The sequence below is a fragment of the Anser anser genome (genome assembly GCF_964211835.1).
Source record: "Anser anser genome assembly, chromosome: 21".
Taxonomy (NCBI): Eukaryota; Metazoa; Chordata; class Aves; order Anseriformes; family Anatidae; genus Anser; species Anser anser.
The window spans coordinates 10,452,762-10,473,745 of NC_139742.1; the positions used below are offsets into that span (position 1 = coordinate 10,452,762).

General features: G+C 33.7%; 1 protein-coding gene across 1 annotated transcript in view; it reads right to left on the reverse strand.

Moving 5' to 3' along the window:
- Positions 1-328: 328 nt before the first annotated feature.
- C5 (complement C5) overlaps positions 329-20,984 on the reverse strand; it is a 28,016-nt gene continuing 7,360 nt past the window's right edge. The window contains exons 9-41 of the mRNA XM_083807456.1: positions 20,327-20,453; positions 19,896-20,011; positions 19,482-19,682; positions 18,712-18,915; positions 18,002-18,211; positions 17,672-17,821; positions 16,617-16,746; positions 16,237-16,302; positions 15,431-15,631; positions 14,692-14,782; positions 14,169-14,245; positions 13,372-13,511; positions 12,503-12,724; positions 11,856-11,916; positions 11,163-11,252; positions 10,680-10,892; positions 10,461-10,536; positions 9,439-9,598; positions 8,873-8,968; positions 8,440-8,611; positions 7,388-7,593; positions 6,853-7,005; positions 6,421-6,483; positions 5,950-6,031; positions 5,211-5,262; positions 4,372-4,474; positions 3,893-3,967; positions 3,689-3,794; positions 3,406-3,492; positions 2,948-3,037; positions 1,769-1,852; positions 1,112-1,250; positions 329-845 (exon numbers count right to left, since the gene is read on the reverse strand). Of these exons, the coding sequence (XP_083663582.1) occupies positions 716-845; positions 1,112-1,250; positions 1,769-1,852; positions 2,948-3,037; positions 3,406-3,492; positions 3,689-3,794; positions 3,893-3,967; positions 4,372-4,474; positions 5,211-5,262; positions 5,950-6,031; positions 6,421-6,483; positions 6,853-7,005; positions 7,388-7,593; positions 8,440-8,611; positions 8,873-8,968; positions 9,439-9,598; positions 10,461-10,536; positions 10,680-10,892; positions 11,163-11,252; positions 11,856-11,916; positions 12,503-12,724; positions 13,372-13,511; positions 14,169-14,245; positions 14,692-14,782; positions 15,431-15,631; positions 16,237-16,302; positions 16,617-16,746; positions 17,672-17,821; positions 18,002-18,211; positions 18,712-18,915; positions 19,482-19,682; positions 19,896-20,011; positions 20,327-20,453 (4,173 nt within the window). The 3' untranslated portion in view covers positions 329-715. The remainder of the gene's footprint in view (positions 846-1,111; positions 1,251-1,768; positions 1,853-2,947; positions 3,038-3,405; positions 3,493-3,688; positions 3,795-3,892; positions 3,968-4,371; positions 4,475-5,210; positions 5,263-5,949; positions 6,032-6,420; positions 6,484-6,852; positions 7,006-7,387; positions 7,594-8,439; positions 8,612-8,872; positions 8,969-9,438; positions 9,599-10,460; positions 10,537-10,679; positions 10,893-11,162; positions 11,253-11,855; positions 11,917-12,502; positions 12,725-13,371; positions 13,512-14,168; positions 14,246-14,691; positions 14,783-15,430; positions 15,632-16,236; positions 16,303-16,616; positions 16,747-17,671; positions 17,822-18,001; positions 18,212-18,711; positions 18,916-19,481; positions 19,683-19,895; positions 20,012-20,326; positions 20,454-20,984) is intronic.

Genomic DNA, 20,984 nt, shown 5'->3' on the forward strand with positions numbered 1-20,984 from the left:
ACCAGCTTAGGTAAAAAAAAAAAAAAAAAGGCAAGAATCTGTCATCTGCAGGTCTAAGGTACAAAAAAATGAGGATGAGGAAACTAAAGAAGCAAAAAAGGGTCAGCAGTATCTGGCTTTACACTCTTAGTGTAATATAAATAGCTTTAGGATTTGTCTTCTACCATTCTTACACTACAGTACTTTACTGTGGTTGGAAAATGAACATTTAAAATACGTACTATAAAGTAAGTGGGGCTGCAGCAAGACTTTTGTCCTAACTACTTGGATACAATTGCGATAGGCTATGTATGTCTTTTTTTTTCCAATTAAAGTTGGAACAAAATTATTTGATAAAACAATTCTTTTTTATTATTATTATATTTTTTTTGCTGAAGGAAGCGTTATGTTTTAGTAAGACATTGGAATTCAATGCTTCTGATGGTTATTCTGGCAAAAGACAGTATTTTCCATATTTGCAGTCATTCCATTTCACTTCATCTCACTTCAAATATCTTTGCAGTATTCTGCATTATTCTCCAATCCGAGCTTAAAAAACATACTTTGAAAATTACCAGATTATAAGAAAGTGGCTACGAAATACATGCTATGAGTGTTCTCCAAGATGAACTAGTCACGAATTTTAAGTTCTGAAAATAATTACTGAACAGCTGAGGATTTTTTTTTTTAAATGAGGTTTGATCTGTATTTTTAATTCAAAAATTATCCACGTAAATCAACAGCCACTGATGATGAGATCTTCAGCAAAATCTTCCATTCTGTTTAAAAACTCCTGACAAAATGTACATGCTGTGTTTGAAGGCCACCACTCAATCCAAGTGCTGGAGTCCAAAGGGTACTGGTATCTAAAAAGACAACAGAAAAAGCACATTTGCTCCTAAGATTTGGGGAGGGAATTGCCTAACAGGAAAAGAATTACAGTATGGAATAGATTGTTTTGTGTTCATAATCCTGTTTTAAATTTACACATCTGAAAACACATTGGGTAACCATTGGTCAAACTGACACTTAAAAAATAAATTATGTATTACATGAGAATTATTACATACAAACATTCGCCACTTGACAGCACACTTTATATCTTAGCATATTCTGATGTTAAATTACCTACCTGAAACTATAACCAATGCTTATCTTTAAGGCTTCTTTGCCCATGATCAAATACTGCTCTCCTGGGCTCAGTTCAACATCAGTACAGGTCTTCTTTTTAACAAAGGTAATTTCATTATTTTTTTCAGCAAAAGCATGCCCTGAAGTAGAATGTCAAGAATTAGAAAATTTCACAAAGAGAATTTTCAGTTACACATGTATGAAATAGAAAACATTAACTTGTTCTACAAAACAGTATAGTCAAGTGAGCCATTTGACACTTGTTATAAAGCAAGAAAATTTGATAATATAAAACATGTTCCCTGCAGATTTTTTAAATTAAATGGAATGTTAAATATACCTAAACAACAACTCACAACTGTATTAATTGATTATGGAATATGTTCAACTTGTTTTGTCATACAAGAGATGCTTAACTGATTACAGTTTAGGTTTGTTATCAACAGCTATAATAGAGAAAAGCTGTTTAAAAACATTATACAGTGCCTTTCTTAGGGCATAAAAGAATGTTCAAAGGCTGTATTTGAGACTACGGTTTTCTACTTTCATGAAATGACTAGATTTGACTCTTGATTTTTGTCAGCTGCTTCATTGGTCTCAACAAGACAGCTCTTGCTCTGAGTGAAATAGTTAAATGGATTAAAAATAGGACACACACCTCTTTTATAGAGATCTAGAATAGTTGCAGAATACTTTACGAAATAACCTTCTTCACGACGAGACAAGATGTTCACTTTATAAACTGCAATACAACACAAAACAAAGTTTTTGTTATTCCTTTTTTTCCTGCAATATATTCTAAATGTCTTACAGATTCTCAGGTAGAGAATATAACATCCCCTAACTTCTGCGAAAATCACGGCTACAGCTATACACTGTATGGTTCTCATCTGATGGCCTGCAACTTCCCCGGACCCCAAAGCCACACAGAATCATAGAATTATATAGATGGGAAAAGACCTTCAAGATCTTTAACTCCAACCATCAGCTTGACCTACCAAGTTCCATCACTAAACCTTAGTGCCACATCCATGTCTCTTCAATACCTCCAGGGACGGGGACTCCACCACTTCCATGGGCAGTCCATTCCAATACTTGACCACCCTCTCTGTGAATAAATTCTTCCTAGTATCCAATCTAAACCTCCCCTGGTGCAATAGGAGACTGCTTCCTTGTGTACTATCACTTGTCACCTGAGAAAAGAAACCGACATCCTCCTTGCTGCAACAGCCTTGTTGCTCTTCTCTGCACAAGTTTGAGCAATTCAATATCCTTCTGGCAGTGAGGGGCCCAAAACTGAACACAAAATTCAAGGTGCAGTCTCACAAGTGCCACACAAAAGGGGAAAATTGCTTCTCTAGTCCTGCTGGCCACACTATTTCTGCTGGCTTACGTTCAGTTGGCTGTTGACTAGCACCCCCAGGTCCTTTTCTGCTGGGCAACTTTCCAGTCTCTCTTCCCCAAACCTATGCCACTGCACCACGTTGTTATGCTCCAAGAGCAGGAATCCAGCACTTAGTCTTTTTTAATGTCATGCAACTGGACTTGGCCCATCAATCTACATGATCATGTTAGAATGGCACCAAGAGAAAAAACAGCAGAACTCATCAGACCAGGGTTACTGGGGCAATAACCCTTGTTACATGAGTTTTGTTCAGCAAAGGTTATGGGCGGAACTTATTCTTCTCTGCTCCAATATGTTATCTTCATACAGTGTATACCTGCTGAATTTTGATCATTAAAGATCTAATTGGAACAAAATGTTCTGCAGCAATAGTAAAGAAGTGACGGTTTGAGTAAGAGCATGAGAAAGAGGTAATGACAATTCAAATACTACCATATGCAATATCATTCTGGCACGCAGCTTCTCTCCTGGTATCAGCAGTTATTGACTGATTCAGTCTTTCTTGTACTCTACTACACTCAGCTACATTGAGAGAAGAAAAAAAAACTGCATTAAGACAACGTCATTGCATGTCTTCACACAAAACATGATGGACCTCTACCTGCTCGAATAATCTGCTGTAACTGAGAAACAGTGTAATTATGGGAGTGCATGGTGGAATAATGGATGTTGAAAAAAGGAAAAGTATCCTTAATTGCCTGAACTTAATGCAGTCAGACAACCATGATTATAGTGCACACATTTAATTATTTTTTAAAGTAAAATTTTAGAGGACAACAGCTGTGTTCTTACAAGGATTTTTCCTTGTGCTTTAATATGTTTTTGTCCAAAGCATTAAACTGCATTTTCCCACCAAATGAAATGGCAAGACATCTTAAAAAAAGCTTTACCTTCCATGCATTTGCATTCATTTCCTTCACACACCCTCACAAGTTTTTCATCTCCATATGGGTTATAAAATATAGTGCATCTTTTATCTAGAAGATCCAAAAAGTTGTAATAAATAAATATAGAAAATTCAATAAGTCAGCACTGAAACTTTGTGAGTCAGAAGTTACCTGAGCTTAAAGTAACAAGGATTAGAAAGCTGTTGAAGAAGGAAAAAGGTAGTCTTCAAGAAGGAATAAACAGTTGAAAAGAGCAAACATGAATTTGAAGACATGGAATACATACCTGGTGCATGATACTCATATACAGTGAATGTAGCAGGATTTCGCATTCCAACATGGAAAAGCTCACTTATTCGGAACCCAACACAGAGGAAACTATCAGCTGGAACCTATTGGAAAGACACATGAATTAAGGAGTTCTATAAAGCAAACACAGTGATTCCAAAGAGTTAAAGTCGTTCTTAAAGTTATGGAAGGGGTAACATACAGAGTCTATCTGAATAACAACGTGCCCATCTATTATCTCATAATCAGCTATCAATTGATCCACTCCACTTGCAAGCTGTAGGGAAGAAAAACAGAGAAAAAAATTATGCAACAGTTAAAAATTTTTGGATGATCATGAAGGTTTACTTATCACTAGCTTTTACATAATTCTGAGATTAAAAAAACTTATTTCAGTGTTGCCTCTTATGATGTTTAAACTATTTTTATTTTTTTAAGGAAATTATCCTTTTTATTTCAATTGCATGAAGATAACAAAGAATTGCAAAGCTAATTATCCTTAAAGGGATACCTGAGTCCACATTTAGTATCCTATTTAAATCCTGTAAGTATAACTCAGATTGCCTTTAACTAATATTGACATGTTGAACAACAATTACAATTGAACAGTAAATATCATAATTCTGTCAAAAAAAATAATAAAACTTCAGTAAAAGAAATAAAGTTTTTTTTAATTCTTACAGTATTTAAGTCTTCTATATTTGCTTCCAATCCACTAACCAAACCTATGTCCATCACGGCATGAGCAGACCCTGACTGTGGCTCTCTCATGCTGGGCTTGTACCTAAAAGAGATTAAAAATAAAATTAGTTAAACATAACTGAAACTAAAAAGTAAACTTCATTGTGTGATCCCAGAAAATAGTAAGGAAAATTCTACCAACATTTAGAACATTATAATGAAGCAAAATATTCCAGATGAATCATTTCAGATTTTTGTCAATATCATGGATATGAACTTTTCTTAATACTTATGTTCCCGGAGAACACAGATATAAATCAATAAAAAATGCTCTCCCAAAAAAGTAATGACCTTCATCTCCAATTCTGTTTACGCACATGCATAAAATGGAAGAAAAAGGAAGAAAACAAGATGAGAAGACCAGACGCAATTATTAATAAGGGAGGATTAGCAAATAAAAACATTTCAGTCTCTTAAAAGAATAAAAGGAATTGAATATAATGCTAGTGTATAATTGAATATAATGGTAATGTCAGCTAATGTAATATTAAAACAATAACTAAGAAAAAATTTAAGACCAGAAAGCCTTTGTAACATTCTTAGAGTAATGTCATTATGCATACATAGAGCCACAGTGCATTTCATTTGCACTGCTCTAATTCCTTAACACATCAGCTGGGAATTCCACCTTTTTAAGTAGGAGTGTTGAAACTTAGGATACTGAGGACATTTAGAACCAGCATTAAGTTTAAATGAAACCTTTAAAAGTAAAACCTTGTTATTATTTCCACAGTAATTGAGACAAACTACCCAACCAAAACCCCACCAGCTGTACTTACTTTGCACAAGCCTCTACGCGCCCAAGTGGCCCACCATCTTCTATTCTGTAACCTTTTCATATCAAGTAGAGTCAAATAAGTGATCTTAAAAATCTTCAGGAATAGCAACCCCAAAATTCTTGTAAAGTGTTTTCATAATTGAAAGAGAATTTTTAAAATAATTTTGGTAGCAATTTTTCATAGGAACTCATTATGTAGCTATAAACAACACTAAAGTCTTTTATAATTCAGGTGAAATGTCCGCTCTAATGCTTAGTATTATTCATCACATACTTATGTTATTAAAACTACTTCATGACAAAAGCTCAGAATGTGTTTGTACACCCTACTGTAACCGGACTACGACTTTCAGTACTTTGTAGAACTTACCTTCTAAGAACTTTTTCTTACCTTGCAGAACCCCAAACCACCCTCCTACTATATTTCTTTCTTCTGCTAGAATTTTGTATTCCTCACTGCCCCAATTGTAATAACACTTCTATAAATGAGTAAAAACTCAACTAACAGAAATACATTAAAGATTAATTCTATTCACAAAAAGACAATAGTTTCAAGAAGGGCTAAGAAGGCTTCTAGCAATTTCTTTTCCAGTTTTGCATTCCACTGAAAAAAAGTAAGAAGTTATTAGTTTCATTCTTAATAAAAAGCACATTGTTAAATAAGCTTTCCTTTTTTTTTTTTTTTCTTTTTCCCTGCAGTGATCTGGGTACTAATATTTAAAACCAGATTAACCCTTTACCATCATCTCTCTTTGGAACAATCTTCAATTCAAAGTTACATGACTCTTCAGAAGTACCAATTATGTTGTATACTGTCCTCACCTACAAACATACAAATAAATTAGACAAAATAGAAACAGTAAACAATCCTCAAATATGGCAAAAAATTGTGAAAATTCAGAATATGGAGTTAGAGGAATACGATACAAGTAAAAACAAACAGCATGCTTGGCATGTTTACTTTTGATAAGACATAAAATTCTTGAGCAAAACTACACCGCTCTTGCTGGTTGTATTTAGAAGACTAAAAATTATCCTGATTATTTTTATGAACATAGATACTACTACATAAGAATATTTACATTTTAGAATACCTATGTATACCTATACATTTTTGGAATACCTTATGAAAAAATCAGTTTCTTTTTCAATGTTCACATTAACAAACCAGAGACACTACTAAAAAAAAATAAAAATGGTTCCACGCTTACATTTACTGTAGCTATGCCAGTGCTGCTGCCAGTGCTTACGTATATGTCATCTTCCAAAGGTACCTAGGATTGATGTTAAATATAAATAGTTAGAAGGTAATAATAATAATGACTGTGCTACTAACAAGAACGTAATTCAGGTCTGATGATCTACTTGTCTTTCCTCCGTTTTAAATACAATTAAGGCTACAAACAGCTTCTACAAAAAATTCATAGAAACAAGCAGAAATGCTAAATTTAAATGAATTACACATTAAAAACTGCATTAAATGTAGCAGATAAGCAAATTTCTTAAACATTTGCTATGTCATTTTAATGCCGGTCTATTAAAAGAAAAAGCTAATTTAGTACAGATTTCAAAGGTCAAAGAACTATTTAACAGGTTACTGGGAATTTTGCTTTAACTTTTCAAAAGAGAAGCTATTCACTCACTGTCAAAGTTCTTCCCACAAAATTTTCTTCTGTCAGTTTAAATAGATGAAGATCTCCGTAATTTTTGTATGCTACCTTAACACTCATGTCCAAATTAAGCCGTTTGACAAGAAGGGAATATTCAGTCAAGGCCTCAAGAGCATTAATAGTGTCCTGTCAGAAATCAATTATAAAGATTTACTTTCTAAAATTAAAAAGTAAATATTTATTACAAAGTAGTTCATTTTCTGCTACCTAAACACAATGACACATAATGGTGACCACTACCAGCAAAACAGCTTAGCAGCATCTCAGCAGTACACTTAACACGCTGGTAAGATATTTACCAGCTTGCAAATTTCTGTTTATAATGGATTTCAGGAAAAGAAATCATATTTCCCAGAGAGAAAGAAAATCATAGTATCAGAGCAATTTGATACTAGTACCACAGAAAGGACGCTGAAGTTGTCAAAGGTGTCAACTAATGATATTACTCTCTTAAGGCTTTTTAGATTTTGGTATTTGAGGAATGGGAACAAAGTATTTTAAAGCTCACCTGAGTTGAATAAAATCCTCCACCGTATCTTTGTTCTTCAGACAACCATTTGATGATTGGATTAGCATAGTTCTTGTCCCCTCTTAGTAAAGCAGTAAGCAATGCATATGCTGTAGTTTCAACCATTTGTGCGGTAACAGAATTGGGAGCGTGGTGGTCTAATGTTTTTAAACTATCTTTCCAAAAACGATAAATAGGAGGCTCGCCTACAAAAATATAAAAGCCAGGTTTCAGGTTGCCTACTCAGGTCAAGGAGAAAATGAGGAATTCTCTCCGCATTTAACAGGAGATGAAGATAAGCTTCTTTTATGTTTATAAAACTGACATTTATTCTAGAAACCGATGATAAACAAACCTGATGCAAAGCATCTGAATCACATCCAGGTAATTACTGGTCCTGAACAGTGATAGAGTGGCCAAAAAAAACCCACAGAATACCGTTTTTATCTTTTTATATATGTGTATATATATAATTTTTTTTCTTTTAATGTTAATTTCAACATGCAGGGCAAAAGTTTTCTATTCTAGGAGAACAGTCTGAGTCTTTTGCCTTTAACAAAAAGCACTAAAAATGAACAGCATTCACAAGAGATTACAAAGACCCTCATCAGCCAGTGAGAAATTAAGAGGAAACCCCCTCAAAAGCAAAAGTGAGGGTGCTGACAGATACTGTGAAAAATTCCAGTCTGAGCTAAAGAAGAGAGTGGTCACATCACAAGGATGAGCATGCAGACGAAAGTAACCCCCTATGGACACTTGCATAAAAAAAGAAAGCAGACAGAACAAACATTGCGATATGCTGAGGAATGACAAATGTCTAACCAACTTGCACACTGCTAATGAAATTGCACTGCTGAAAAGCTGAAAGCAGGATTAAACCCTGCAAAAATACTAGGCCACACAAGACTAAAAATTCATATATGCCAAAGCAAGCATCATTGAAAATCATGATCCAAGTAGAAGCCCATTAGAGACTTTTTTAAAAAAAGAAAGAACAATCCACCTGAGAACCAACTACAATACAATCTTTGAGAGAACTTAATAAGCAATACCTATGACAGACGCTTCCTTCTTCAGTGCAGAGAACAACAATCGTGCAGACTGATGGTTCAAATCCACAAGAGCTAACGCATACGAAATTATTGCCATAGTAAAGGGGCTTTGTGCAGACTCTGCATTTTTCAATAAATAATCCCCTGCCTTATTTTTAGCATCATGGATTTTCTGAAAAGATGAATAGACTACAGCTTAGTATTAGACATATTTTTAAAGAAACACATCTATAAAGACAATATACACATATATAGTATTTTCTACAATATTCCTTAAAATAAAGTAATCCATAATTTTGTTGTTCTTTTACTGATTTTGAAAGCAACTAAATCTAAAAAAAAAGTGTTGATTTCTTTGAACAAATGTTAAAGAAGATGCAAGAAATTAGAATCCCAGCATACGACTGCTGGCAGAAATAAAAACAGTATTTACCTGAGTAGGACATATTTTCATTGACTTTTCAATTCCGATAATAGAAAATGCTGTGAGATACAAAGATTTTTCTTTAGCTTCTCTAGGTAATGTACCCTACAAAATCAAATATGATCATATAAATAAATAGAAATAACAGTTAATTTAGATAAATATAACTTTTTACAGTTTATGTGAGGAAACAAATAGAAATTCTGGTAAGAAATAATAATTTGGTTTTACCTGAAAATACATCAACTCTTTTGAATGTAATAGCTTATCGAAAAAAAAAAAAAAGAAAGACCAAAATATAAAAAGTTACAGGAAAGCTGGGCTATTATATTGTAAAAATCAACCTACACTTTTTTTCTTTCTAAATATTAAGGAGTGTCACACAGCTACTTTTACTGTCAAGACAGAAAAGTTTTCAATATTGTGCTTTCTTTAAATGAGTTCAGAAAGAGGCAAATTTAGCAAAGTTGTTTTGACTAGATGTTCTGGTGAAATGCAGCCATAAATATCTTGCACCTCCTGCGTCTCTATCTTTTACTGTACACACACACGCACAAAATGTTTGGTTCTCATACCTGTAGTTTCACTGGCTGATAATCTGAAAATTCAGTGAATGACCCATCTGGCATTTGACAGTTATCAATCAACCACAGAAGTGAATTACAAACAGAAATTTGATCAAGATTTATATATTGATTAACTTGTCCAAGAATTCTTAAAGCAAAAGCTGTCAACCTGCCAAAGAAATCAAACAGATTATGTTTGTTTTGATTATCAGATACTATCACATTGCTAGAGATTAGACAAATCTGCGTTATTTATGATTTAGGTATGCTATCCACTCCCACAGTTCAAAGAATATAGCAAATGAATCTTAATTTTTAACAAATAGGCAATAATTAGCCATAAATAATTTTATAACTAGGACCAAATCCCATGATTCAGAATATGAACTAATTACTCTATACATCGCCAAAATATTTTTTTCTTTCATCAGATCTTAAGGAAGATGCTTCTAAAGCATTTTATTCTTTCTTTCTATATGCCAGTTGCATTTGCCGTTGTGAAAGGCAAGACAGTGACTATGTATTTTGCCTAATTTGCAATGGTAGGCTCTATTTTCCGTAGACAGCATTACCCCCTTTTGTTTGATATCTTTTAAGTATCATATTTCTGTGAACAAAGGGTATCACCTTTTTGCCCTTGTCCCTCCCTGTACTTAGCTTTCCTTCTTCAAACTTGGAATGCAATCTTTGCTTGAGCAGGAAACCAAGCTCTACATAGTCCTATTGTAAAATTCCAAGCCCAAAGAAGAGTTAGAAATTATCTCAGGTATGTCTACCTATGTACAGGCCCCAAGGTCCAACTTGCTTGTAATGGTGTGAACTATGGACACACACAAAAAATTTATCACAAGAAAACAAGGAATGAAAATATACTATTCAAAGCTATAAGCATCATTTAAATCTACCATTACGCTCACTTGTCCTACTTACTGAGAAGTGTCACCCTTTAAAAGAAATAGTTATAATATGAAAGCAAAGGGCTGAATGAAGCTTTTTCCATTCATACTAATCAAAAGATTTTTTTAACTTACCATGTGCTAGCTTGCCCATTCTTCCACATGCTATATGAGAAGTCAGAATTTCTGAATGACAAAACGCTTACAATTCCTAAGGGAATATTAGGCAGAAAGAAAGTTATGAGATTTATTTTAAAATTGTATTTGCTTACTCAGATACATGATCTTACTTATTCAGCAAAATTTATGCACTTCTACAGCTCCGAAGCAAGAGAAGCAGCTATATTTTTCTACCTTCTTTCATCTTCCTCCTCATTTCAGTTCTGGAAGTTAAGGTTTTGGAACCCAGTATTTGCCAGTTATCTGATGCTTCCAAGTAGTGAAACACATAAAAAAGAGGGGCAATACTCATGAGCTCTGCCTCTGCGCTGCCCTTTGGAAGATTAGTAAGAATACTAAGACCACTAGGATTAAGGACTGTGGCAATCACTTCACCCATAAGATGTCCTGTGGAAAGAAAAAAAAAAAAAGGTTTAAAAGAATGATCATAGAAGTCAATCCAAGGGCAGAATCTGATACCTATAAGCAATCACTCTATACGAGGTATTTAAAATTTTACATAAAAAGGTGATCTGCAAAGACTTTACTAAAAAGAAGAAGCTAGGAATAAATTCAGACAAATGTAAACAAAGGATGTAAGACAAAACAAACAGAACATATATACAGACACTACGTATGTACTAAGAGTAATAGACTAAAAGCTTCAGTTCAATTTACCTTTTACACTGACACTTCTATCAATTTTTGTTTTAGGGACCAGATTTAGTGGTATTTTATAACGAAATTCTTGGCGTCTCTTGACTGAACCTATAATTGAAAAGGTTCAATATTGAATATATAACATACTGCAAAATCTAAATCAATAGAGGATTCAGATGTAATAGCCAGATTTAAAGATTTCAACTATTGAGAAGTCAGCAACAAAAAAACCAACAATAACATGAAAACTACAACTATCCCCAAATGTATGTACAAACAATATTGACTGTTGAAAAATTACAGATGCAAACACATTAATCTTTCTTTTGACATTATTGTTAAGAGAAAATCTAATCTTGACCTAAATTTTTTGGTTTCAGAGTCACCTCTGGTTAAAGGAGAAAATATGCTATTTTCATTACTAAAGCACCCGCTAATCAATTTTCAAGCACACTGAGAAAAGCTTAGTATTATATTAAAAGATGTAAAAAGGTTACTTTAAAAAAAAATCCACCTTTTTTTGAAAGACTAGCTATTCTGAGATGGATTTGTCAATGAAAGGACAAGAAATCCTTGAAAGGGTCATATGAAGAATATGTCAAGAAGGAAAAGCACCAATTTATCATATTATGGAAAAACTGATCATCATAACTACATGAATCAAGAAAATGAAAAAGCAAAGAAAGAAGATGAAGACATATATTCTCATACCATAAACACCCTGTGGATCCAAAGTGAAACCTGCATGAAGTTCTTTTTTAATGCCTTCTGGCTGTAATCGTTAAGAGGAAAGAAGTAGAAAATGAAAACACTTTTGTTTAATCACATACACTAGCTGAAGCAACAGTTTAAAACCTTAGTATTTTTGTCCTCTACATCCTTCTGTGTAGTTGAGTTTTACTTTTGTAAACCAAAACCACTGTTGTTCTGCATCTATTTTATATCTAAGCTAGTAGTCTATCTCCCAAAATTTTTGAGAAAATTTAACAAAAGATTTAAATAAAAGCTTTGGAAAGTAAAAAATTACCAAAAAAGTATCTTTCAATGAAGTATGCTTAAGAACTTGAAAATCTGAACAAAGTGACTTAGAATACAATATCCTTCTTGCTTATTAAGTTAAATCTATATGCATCTTCCTGAGAATTTTTATATGCAAAGTTTAAAAATGTACATATGCAAATACTTGGTGGTGTATTTTTTCAGTGCGTACAGTGAATTCAATGATACTACATGATATGTGTGAGTATGATAACATTAAAGTAAATCAATATTTATATAATGATTTCATATATTTTGTCCTTCTTGAGACTGAATCAATATGAAATTCAAAAACACCCTAAACATTTTTTTTTTCTTACCATTACGCGTAATGTTTTAACTACAGTTTCACTGTTTCCATCTGTCAGCAGTGTAAAGTTGATAGTGTGAAGGCCTAATTCCAAAGGAAGTATTCTGAACATAAATGGCGATGAAGAACTGCTACCTAGATACTTAAAATTACAACCGCGTATCCTTGCTCCAGTAGTTGCAGAACCTCCAGAAGAACAGATTCCATCTCCAACTGCTATTTTAACACAGAACTGAAAAGTGGAAAGATTTTTAATGTTCAACTCCATGACAGGTATAGCACCAGAGAAATATTAAAGCCATTGAAATACTATACTGAACTTTTTTTTTTTTAACCATAATACTTGTTTTCTGTTTACCATGAACAAGTGTTACTAGTGTTACTAACTGTGGAATTACTACTATTTGCATTAGAGACACACTAACAGATGTTCCTTAGCAACATCATAGAATCACAAATACCTTTGCATACTTTTCAATAATTCTGTATTTCTGTTTAAATGCATTTCATTAAAAATAGTCCTTTTATGTAAAAACCCTAGACAAAGTAATCTGTTAGCTCTGGAGCACGTTATTTCAAAAATCCCATTAATTATTTGACATTTTATCCTAACACTCGGAATAGAAAAATGTATTTTAACTTCTGTGAGGCAATTTGCTATGTAAGAGCATGACAACACTGTAATCAGAATGGCTGGAAATTAAATGAGTAATGACTGGATTTTATTGTTACATAGTTATGCAGAGCATATGTAACACCTCCTGAAGGATTGGAGAAATCTGATACAGTGATGTGTTTATATTAGATACTAGCAGAGGAAATGCTTTTTCAGTTTATTTTGTTACTATTTCAACAGAACTCACAAAGGCCACAAATTACCTTAATTGAAGAAGCTCTGTGGTTATAAACTGATCCTTTTAACTCAATTTGTTCTCCTCGCACCACAGAATAAGGAACATAAATGTTAAGGAAGATGTCTTTTACAACTTGCACTTCCAATGGTGCAGTAACACATATACCTAAGAAAATTAAACACAAAAACACACTATCTTATCCACCCTTCTGATAAACCACATCCTTGCCACCTTTACTGATGACTTACCATTTTTCAAAATGTACTTTGAACTTGTCCGGCTTTTTCAAAAGTGACCGGCTCTTGCTTCCTGTTCTTCTCACGTATGTTTTCATTTACAAACTCACTTTCACATACATTTCTTTTGCATACTTGCTGACACAGCAGTCCTTTGGGCTTCTACCCTTTCCCAAAGCTAGAAGCAAACCTTCTGTCTGGACTACCATAACTATCGGAAAATCTGTTTCTTCCTTTCCTCAAGTCCCTGAGCTATTGATAACTGGACAGCACAGTTGTGCCAAGGAAGTCACTGACTATTTGTGATGTTATTCTTCCTTTGCCGTTTATCACGGGCCACTGTCAAATACAAGATACTATGTTAGACAGACCTTTGTCTTGCCCTGCCATTTTTACGTTCATAGCAAGAAAGGCAATAATTACCATTTCTTAAACTACACATTTTGATGTTTTCTTTTCCTTTTTAACAACCAGAAAATGAACATTAAAGAACATAAGTGGCAACTAAAATGAGAGTCTCTACAAAATCCAAACAGAAAAGCTATGTAATTATTTGGCTAAAACCTAATTAGGTTGCAGTACCTACCTTTATCAGAAATGGCAACACCTTGCACTTCCCAGGTAGTCAGTGAATCAGGCAGAGTGATAGACAGAGACTTTGATCTGCAATTAGACGTGTTATTCCTTTACATTTAACACATTTATACATTATTATCAGCCATTTGTTAACAACAGCTAATCAACATAAAAACTATCTGCCCAGAGCAATTCCTGTATCTAAGACAGAGTCAGATAGGACAAGAAATGAGAACATACTTAGGGAACACAGGGTTTTTGTTTGAATAAGCTTGTTTTTATCTGACTTGAAAGAAGCTGGTGTTTGGCAAAGTTGAAAGTGAAAGGAAAAGTGATTCAACAATGTGGGCACCAGACCATATATCCTGCATTTAGAACAACATGACAGGAACAATGTGTTCATATAAAACTGCATTTTAGTACACATCTAGGGTATGACTAGTTACTCGGGTTATGTCAAAATTTTAGCATTTACATTCTATTAAACTGATGATTAAGTCAAATGTTAGTAATTTCTTCAAGAAAAGTAGTACCTAGAAGAAACTTGGTGAACTTCCCATAACCAGCTTTCAGGAAAATAGCTACGAACTTCTGCTTCATCCAGTTCCAAGATAGCCTCAAAATCTGTGGAAGATGTATAAATCAAGTAAACAAACAAACAAACAAACAAAACCCTTGCCAACAGCCTTCCACTAAAGGCCTGAAAATCTTTGTATTTTCCTTTTGTGTTACTGTAACTCTATTTGCCTCAAGTTAGTTCTGATACAAGAAAAAATTATACCTGAATAACCTCATCAAAAGTTTATTTATTCTACCTCAACTATTTATAAATGTGGATACCTGTCCAATATTCAGACAAACAAACCTGTTAACAAGCAATTATTAGGAGAGAATGGGAGACAGAAAATTTCACACTCCCACTGATCTTTCCTGAGGTGCTGTTTTAGGCCCGGGCAAATGATTCCAGTTGAGCATTCAAGTTTAGCATTACCTTCACAGGCAACAATACTCCCATTTTGCATGGCTGCCTGTTCTAAACATGGATGAATAGAATACAGCTCTCCAGCACAGTCCTAACAGAATAAAGAATTGCTCTCCTACCCCCCCTTTAGGGGTATACAACCAAGGTGTGTGGAGACTACAGTATCTGCTCGAATAACCCTTTCTGGTAATTGGAGAGAGTTAATAGATTAACAAAGCTATCACCTCTATATTTATCCATGATCTATTAAAAATATTTCACCACACAACAGTCAAAGCTCTTGTACTTACGCATTCTTGCCAATATTAGCAGCTTATTAGGCTCTTCTTCCCTCAGTCTGTTGGCAAATTCACAGCAATCCCTGAATGCTGAAATGCACTTTTCATTACTCCGAATTCGCCGAGCTCTATCACTGCAAGTCTCACTGACTGGATATGCTTTTACTCCAGCCATACAGCAGTTTTTAATTGCTGGATGTTTATATTTGGATGCTGAAATAACAATAAAAAAAAATCCCTTCCTTGAGATGATGTTTTCATTTTCAAATGCATTTTAACTTGTTATACTAAATGTGTTTTTAAAACTTGCAAAATTTCGATGAAGGTATAGATTCAATGTTGAGCATAAACATGCAAATGTTTAAACGTTAGAGACACACACTTTATCACTACAATACTGAATTTAAAATATAAATTAAAGAAGTTTTATTACACTAAGATTTAACAGACAGAAGGTCTTCTGTCAGGCTTGGTTACTGACAGGTGGTCACTTGGAAAGACTACCATATGGTAGTACTGTGAGTTTTCAGAATATGTCCTTTCCGAGTAGGAAAAAGAAATCTTACATATATGCTATATTTTCAATGGGTACTTAATCTTATAGATTTCAAAGTGAGCATATGGATGAGGAGCTTTATAAATGGGGTCCTCTAAATTATCATCTTCCATATTTGTCCATCTCTCCACTGCACTAAGTGGATAACAACAATCAAAAGTACTATGCAAACTCTCAGATTCTTGATTTCTAATAGACATGAACTTTTTTTCATAATTAAATATTTTCATAATTAAATATTTTAAAATAATTTTTTAATCACCTTCCTTGAGTATTCGCTCCTCGAAGTCAGATCGTTTGGTTCTTACAATTTCATTGCAAGTTTCACCTGTTTAAAAAAAACAATCACAAAAACTATGAAAGACAGGACTTTTTTGGTAATAACACAGCCCACTTCAATCCAAAAAATCAAATTGCAGATTTGGTAGAGATTTAAAATCTATTATTTGAATTAAAAAATATATATATTAAATTACAGAAAATGACACACAAACTACAATGCTTTCCTCCCTCAAAATTGTATTTCTTAGTATATGCATGCTCTACTAATTTTATTAAGTTCCAATATAATAACTGTGAGCCATAATAGAAAATTTCAAGAGAGAAAATCCACAGTTTCATGTTTAAAACTAAGAAATATACCTGCTTCATTTGAATCATCAGCATTTGCATTAGTTAAAAATGTAAGCCCAGCCATTCGGAATACATCAACATTATTCCGTCCTCCTCCAGCACCACATCCAAGGTCACTCTTTTCCAAATCTTGTATTACCTGAGGAATAAGCGTATCAGCAGCTAACTAAAATGTGGAGAATATCATATATATCATATGACAGATAAGAGAATTATACATGCAGAAAGGCCACTTTAGTCTAGAAGATGTCTTCACAACACACTGAAGAGTACCATTTCACGATATTTGAACTAATTCAAGCACCAGAACTAACAAAATCATGCTCCTGTAGCACACGTTTGAGCTAACAAGTTACGTAGAACCAAGTCAGAATGCTTCACTAATGTGTTTTTAACAGTTCTGATACTCCATCTAGCTTGTTGAAAACCAAATCAAGTATTTTTACCCGGCATTCAACAGTACTAGAAAACAGATTCAAATAATTCAAGGTTGGTGCAAAAGTATTCTCCTATTCATCTTCTGCCTCTCTTGTATCTGACTGTTCTGAGGTATTAAAGAACTGCCATGTCTTATCACAGGAATGGAATTATCTCAGTGACAGATGATAGGCATGTTTACTTACATACACACATATCTAGAATTCTACAAGGATTGAAAACCTCTATAATCCAATGAACATAATAGCATCTGCCATATTATTCTAACAGTATGGCCTAAAAAAACAGAACCTAAAAAGATTTTAGGAAGAACTACAAGGGAGAATATGGTCTCCATGCCTCTTGGATCACAGAGCTCTCGCACACTGCAGCCTATTTTTGTCCAGGTCTGAAGATTTATGTTGAGACAGTTCAGATTGGGCTTTAAAACCATCATTTACTTTTACTGGAAATCAAAACATAGTAAATGAATTCTTTTTATAATTTAGAACCCACACATTTTATTTTGGGTTGAATTATTCTTCTGTGTATTTTCAAGTTTATTGAAGGCATAAACCACAACAGCGATCTGAATATGAATCTGAAACAAACAGCAACTTATTTTTCTTTTTTGGCTACTACTTAACTTTTTCCATTGCTCTCCTTCCTCTTCCAATAACTCCATATACTGCCTTGTCAATAGATGACAAAGCAACAAAGGAACTGAACTGTGTTTTCATGTAAAGCGATAAGACTTCTGCTGGTCTGTGTGTCTTTTTGCTTGGTAGCACCTTAATCTATAAATCAAAAACAAACGTTAGTAATTTTAAAAGTACATTGGCTCAAAATAAATGCATCTGGAGGCTGACACTTTATTATGTTAAGGAACTGTTAAAGAACTTGTGTAATACCAAGTTAAAACCTGACCATAAAATGAATGCACACCCACAAATTTCAGTGCCTATTTTACTACTCACATCAAGACTATTCCCACACTTCTGTTCTACATTCAGCCAGACTGAATCAGCTACTAACTCAGCAGTTTCTTCTCCCATGACGATGTAGTAAACAATAAGACGTGCTGAAGGAACCATTTCTTGGGTTATTTGAAAACTTAGGTGTTCATATTCCAAATCTTTAATTCTTTTCTGAGTTCCAAAGCTTACTATCTTCCCTTTTGACATGATCTGTAGTAGAAAGATGATGGAGAATAAAGAAGTCAAATTTTATATTGAATGTCTCACACATGTAAAAATTATTTTGCATTTAGATATAATCCACCACACACAGAAATGCATTTGGCACTGGTGTGACTAGTTTGAGGGAAGGTAGTTCCCTCCCTGTAAAAAGAACTGCTGTCTCTGTGCATCTTTGTCTTCTTTTCCTTAGATGATTCAGCTCCTGAAACAGCTCTCAGATTGGCACTGCTTCTTAACTCCAGTCTACACTGGGTGAGAATTCAAAACAATACAGCCTTAATATATGATTTAAACATGAGACTGGTAACAAATTATAACTACAGAATGGACACATTTTATAGGCAAAGGCAGAGTACGTATTCTGAACAGTTTTCTGAGCAGCACGTATTCTGGTGTTGATGATAGATCCTGACTGCTGAGGTTCTTCATTAAGGATCATATCTCAAAATCACAATTCAAGATTTCATGTGGAAACATCATTTACTTACCAAATAGCTGTAGTGATGTATTTTATGAATATACCGACTATGTGGATATACGTTAATATTGATGAAATCCCCTACTTCAAGTATTTTATGGTTTGAAGCCCAGTCAATATATAGATAACTCCGACTTAATGATGAATAAGCTCTTGCTTCATAGGTTTTGGTTGCTTGGTTTTCATCTGAAAGATGTGGATCAACAGTTTTTACCTGAAAAGATAATAACATGTCCAAAAATTTTTGTAGCAAAGGAGGAAACAAAAGCTGCATGTCCTGACTTCTGAATAGTTTAAGTATGAAGTTATACTTCAGAAAATAAATAATCACAGTAATAAAATAAGCCAACTCAAGACTTTCCTGTTTTCTTTAATAAAAAGATTTATAAATACCAAGTCAAATTAAAATGGCGGTATAGAAGAATGTCCGTAAATAAGCAGATCAGAAAAGGTCAATAATATGCCTTCCTATCTAACAAGAGAATCCCTCTCAGAGATTTGTTCTCTCATAATTCATTCAGATGTTTTATTTAATAACTATTATTAAATAAATACATGACAAATTGGGATATTTTGTTTCAGAATACATTCAAATACAACTTAATATAGAAGTAATGTTTCATTATAGCACTTAGGTTTCATAACTGATCGTTGGGAACAATCTCTAAGTTTATAAACTACTAACTTTTAAGAACAAAGTCTTACCACAGGTGCTGTACGCTGGCAAAAGTACAGAATTAATTCTTATAAGAAATAAGTTAATGGGAGAATTTAACTCACTTGAAACTCCAGTAGTGTGCTATCAGATGGGATATTAATAACAAATAAAGCAGTTCCATCATTCATGCTTGTTTTTCTTCTCCCAGATTCTGAACCCTCTGATATCAACTCAGTCTCATCCATTTGCTCACTAAATGATTTTGCAGTGAGAGTTACAGGGATGTTTCCAACAAAGTGATCTACTGTATCTTTCACCTGCACCTATTCATTAGAAGAGATAACATTTCTTAAATGAACAACAACATTTTTCAAGCAGAAAACAAGCTGCTAACCTTCTACAGTAGCAAATGAAAAAAATGTAAACAGTCAAAGGAAATTAAAAGTGTGTTAAGACCTACAGATATTGACAAGCAGTAAGGCTTCTGCACTATGGATTTTACGTTGTAACATGCAACAATACTTTTTTTAACTAACCTTTACGAAGAATGGAAGTCCAGGCTTTATAAAGAGAGGAGTAGCAATCAAGTTTAATTTGTAAGGAGATACAGCGTATCTGACTCCAGTAAATTCCACTTCACCACTGAGGCCACCTAAAAAATATGCCGCTTTTAATAATCACATCCTAGGGCACTTGCCTTCAAAGGGCAGCACAATCTGTCTCTAATGGTGAAGTCCTTTCACCTAAAAATTAAACACTTAACCCTGTGAAAACAAATAGCAATAAAAAAAAAAAGTTTAACCCCATTTTTACACTGATGGACAGGCTGTTCTCTATAAGCTTTTGGCTGAAGGATTTCTGAGTACTGAAGAAAGTCTGATACTAACAAAGTTAGCTGTATAGTTTTATTTTTTTTTCTGTTTACATTTGCAGATGTGTTCAAAGAAATCACTTGAAAGCAACTTACCCATAGATTCCATCACTGATGCTGCAATATATAAATATGACCCATCCAATTCTTCTAGACTTTGAAATCCTAAATAACTCACTTCTTTCTTACTGTTAAAACTGATTTCAGCAACACCATTTTCAAGCTGGAAATTAAATAAAAGTTATTCCTTTATAGTCAATAACTTAGAAATAATATATGGTAAACTATGAGTAAATTCTTTTCAGCATGTTTCTGCTCTGTCTGTTTTCAGAGGAAATCAAAGATGGAGACGTTTTAATGTAGAATTTCATGATTACGAATTCTTTTTTTACCTATATAATTATTAGCAATTAATCAGTCAATAGTACATGCTATGAAGTCTGCATGCAGGCCAAACAAGAGGTAGGTGATTCTTAGATGATCTTTAAGGTCCCTTCCAACCCAAACCATTCTATGATTCTATGACTAACACAGATATCTCTCTGCTCATTCAGGAAAGATAATGTCTTTTTTCATTCTGCAATGAATAAAACAAAAAGACCAGACTAGATGAGGGAAGGAGAACTGGTGGAGAACAGTCTCCCCATAATACATCGATATAATTTTGATTTGTCTGTCTCCAATCCTGATTTGGTATTATTACATTGATCCTATGTTAGATTTCTTTTTGTTTATTCTATAAACAGATAGCAAA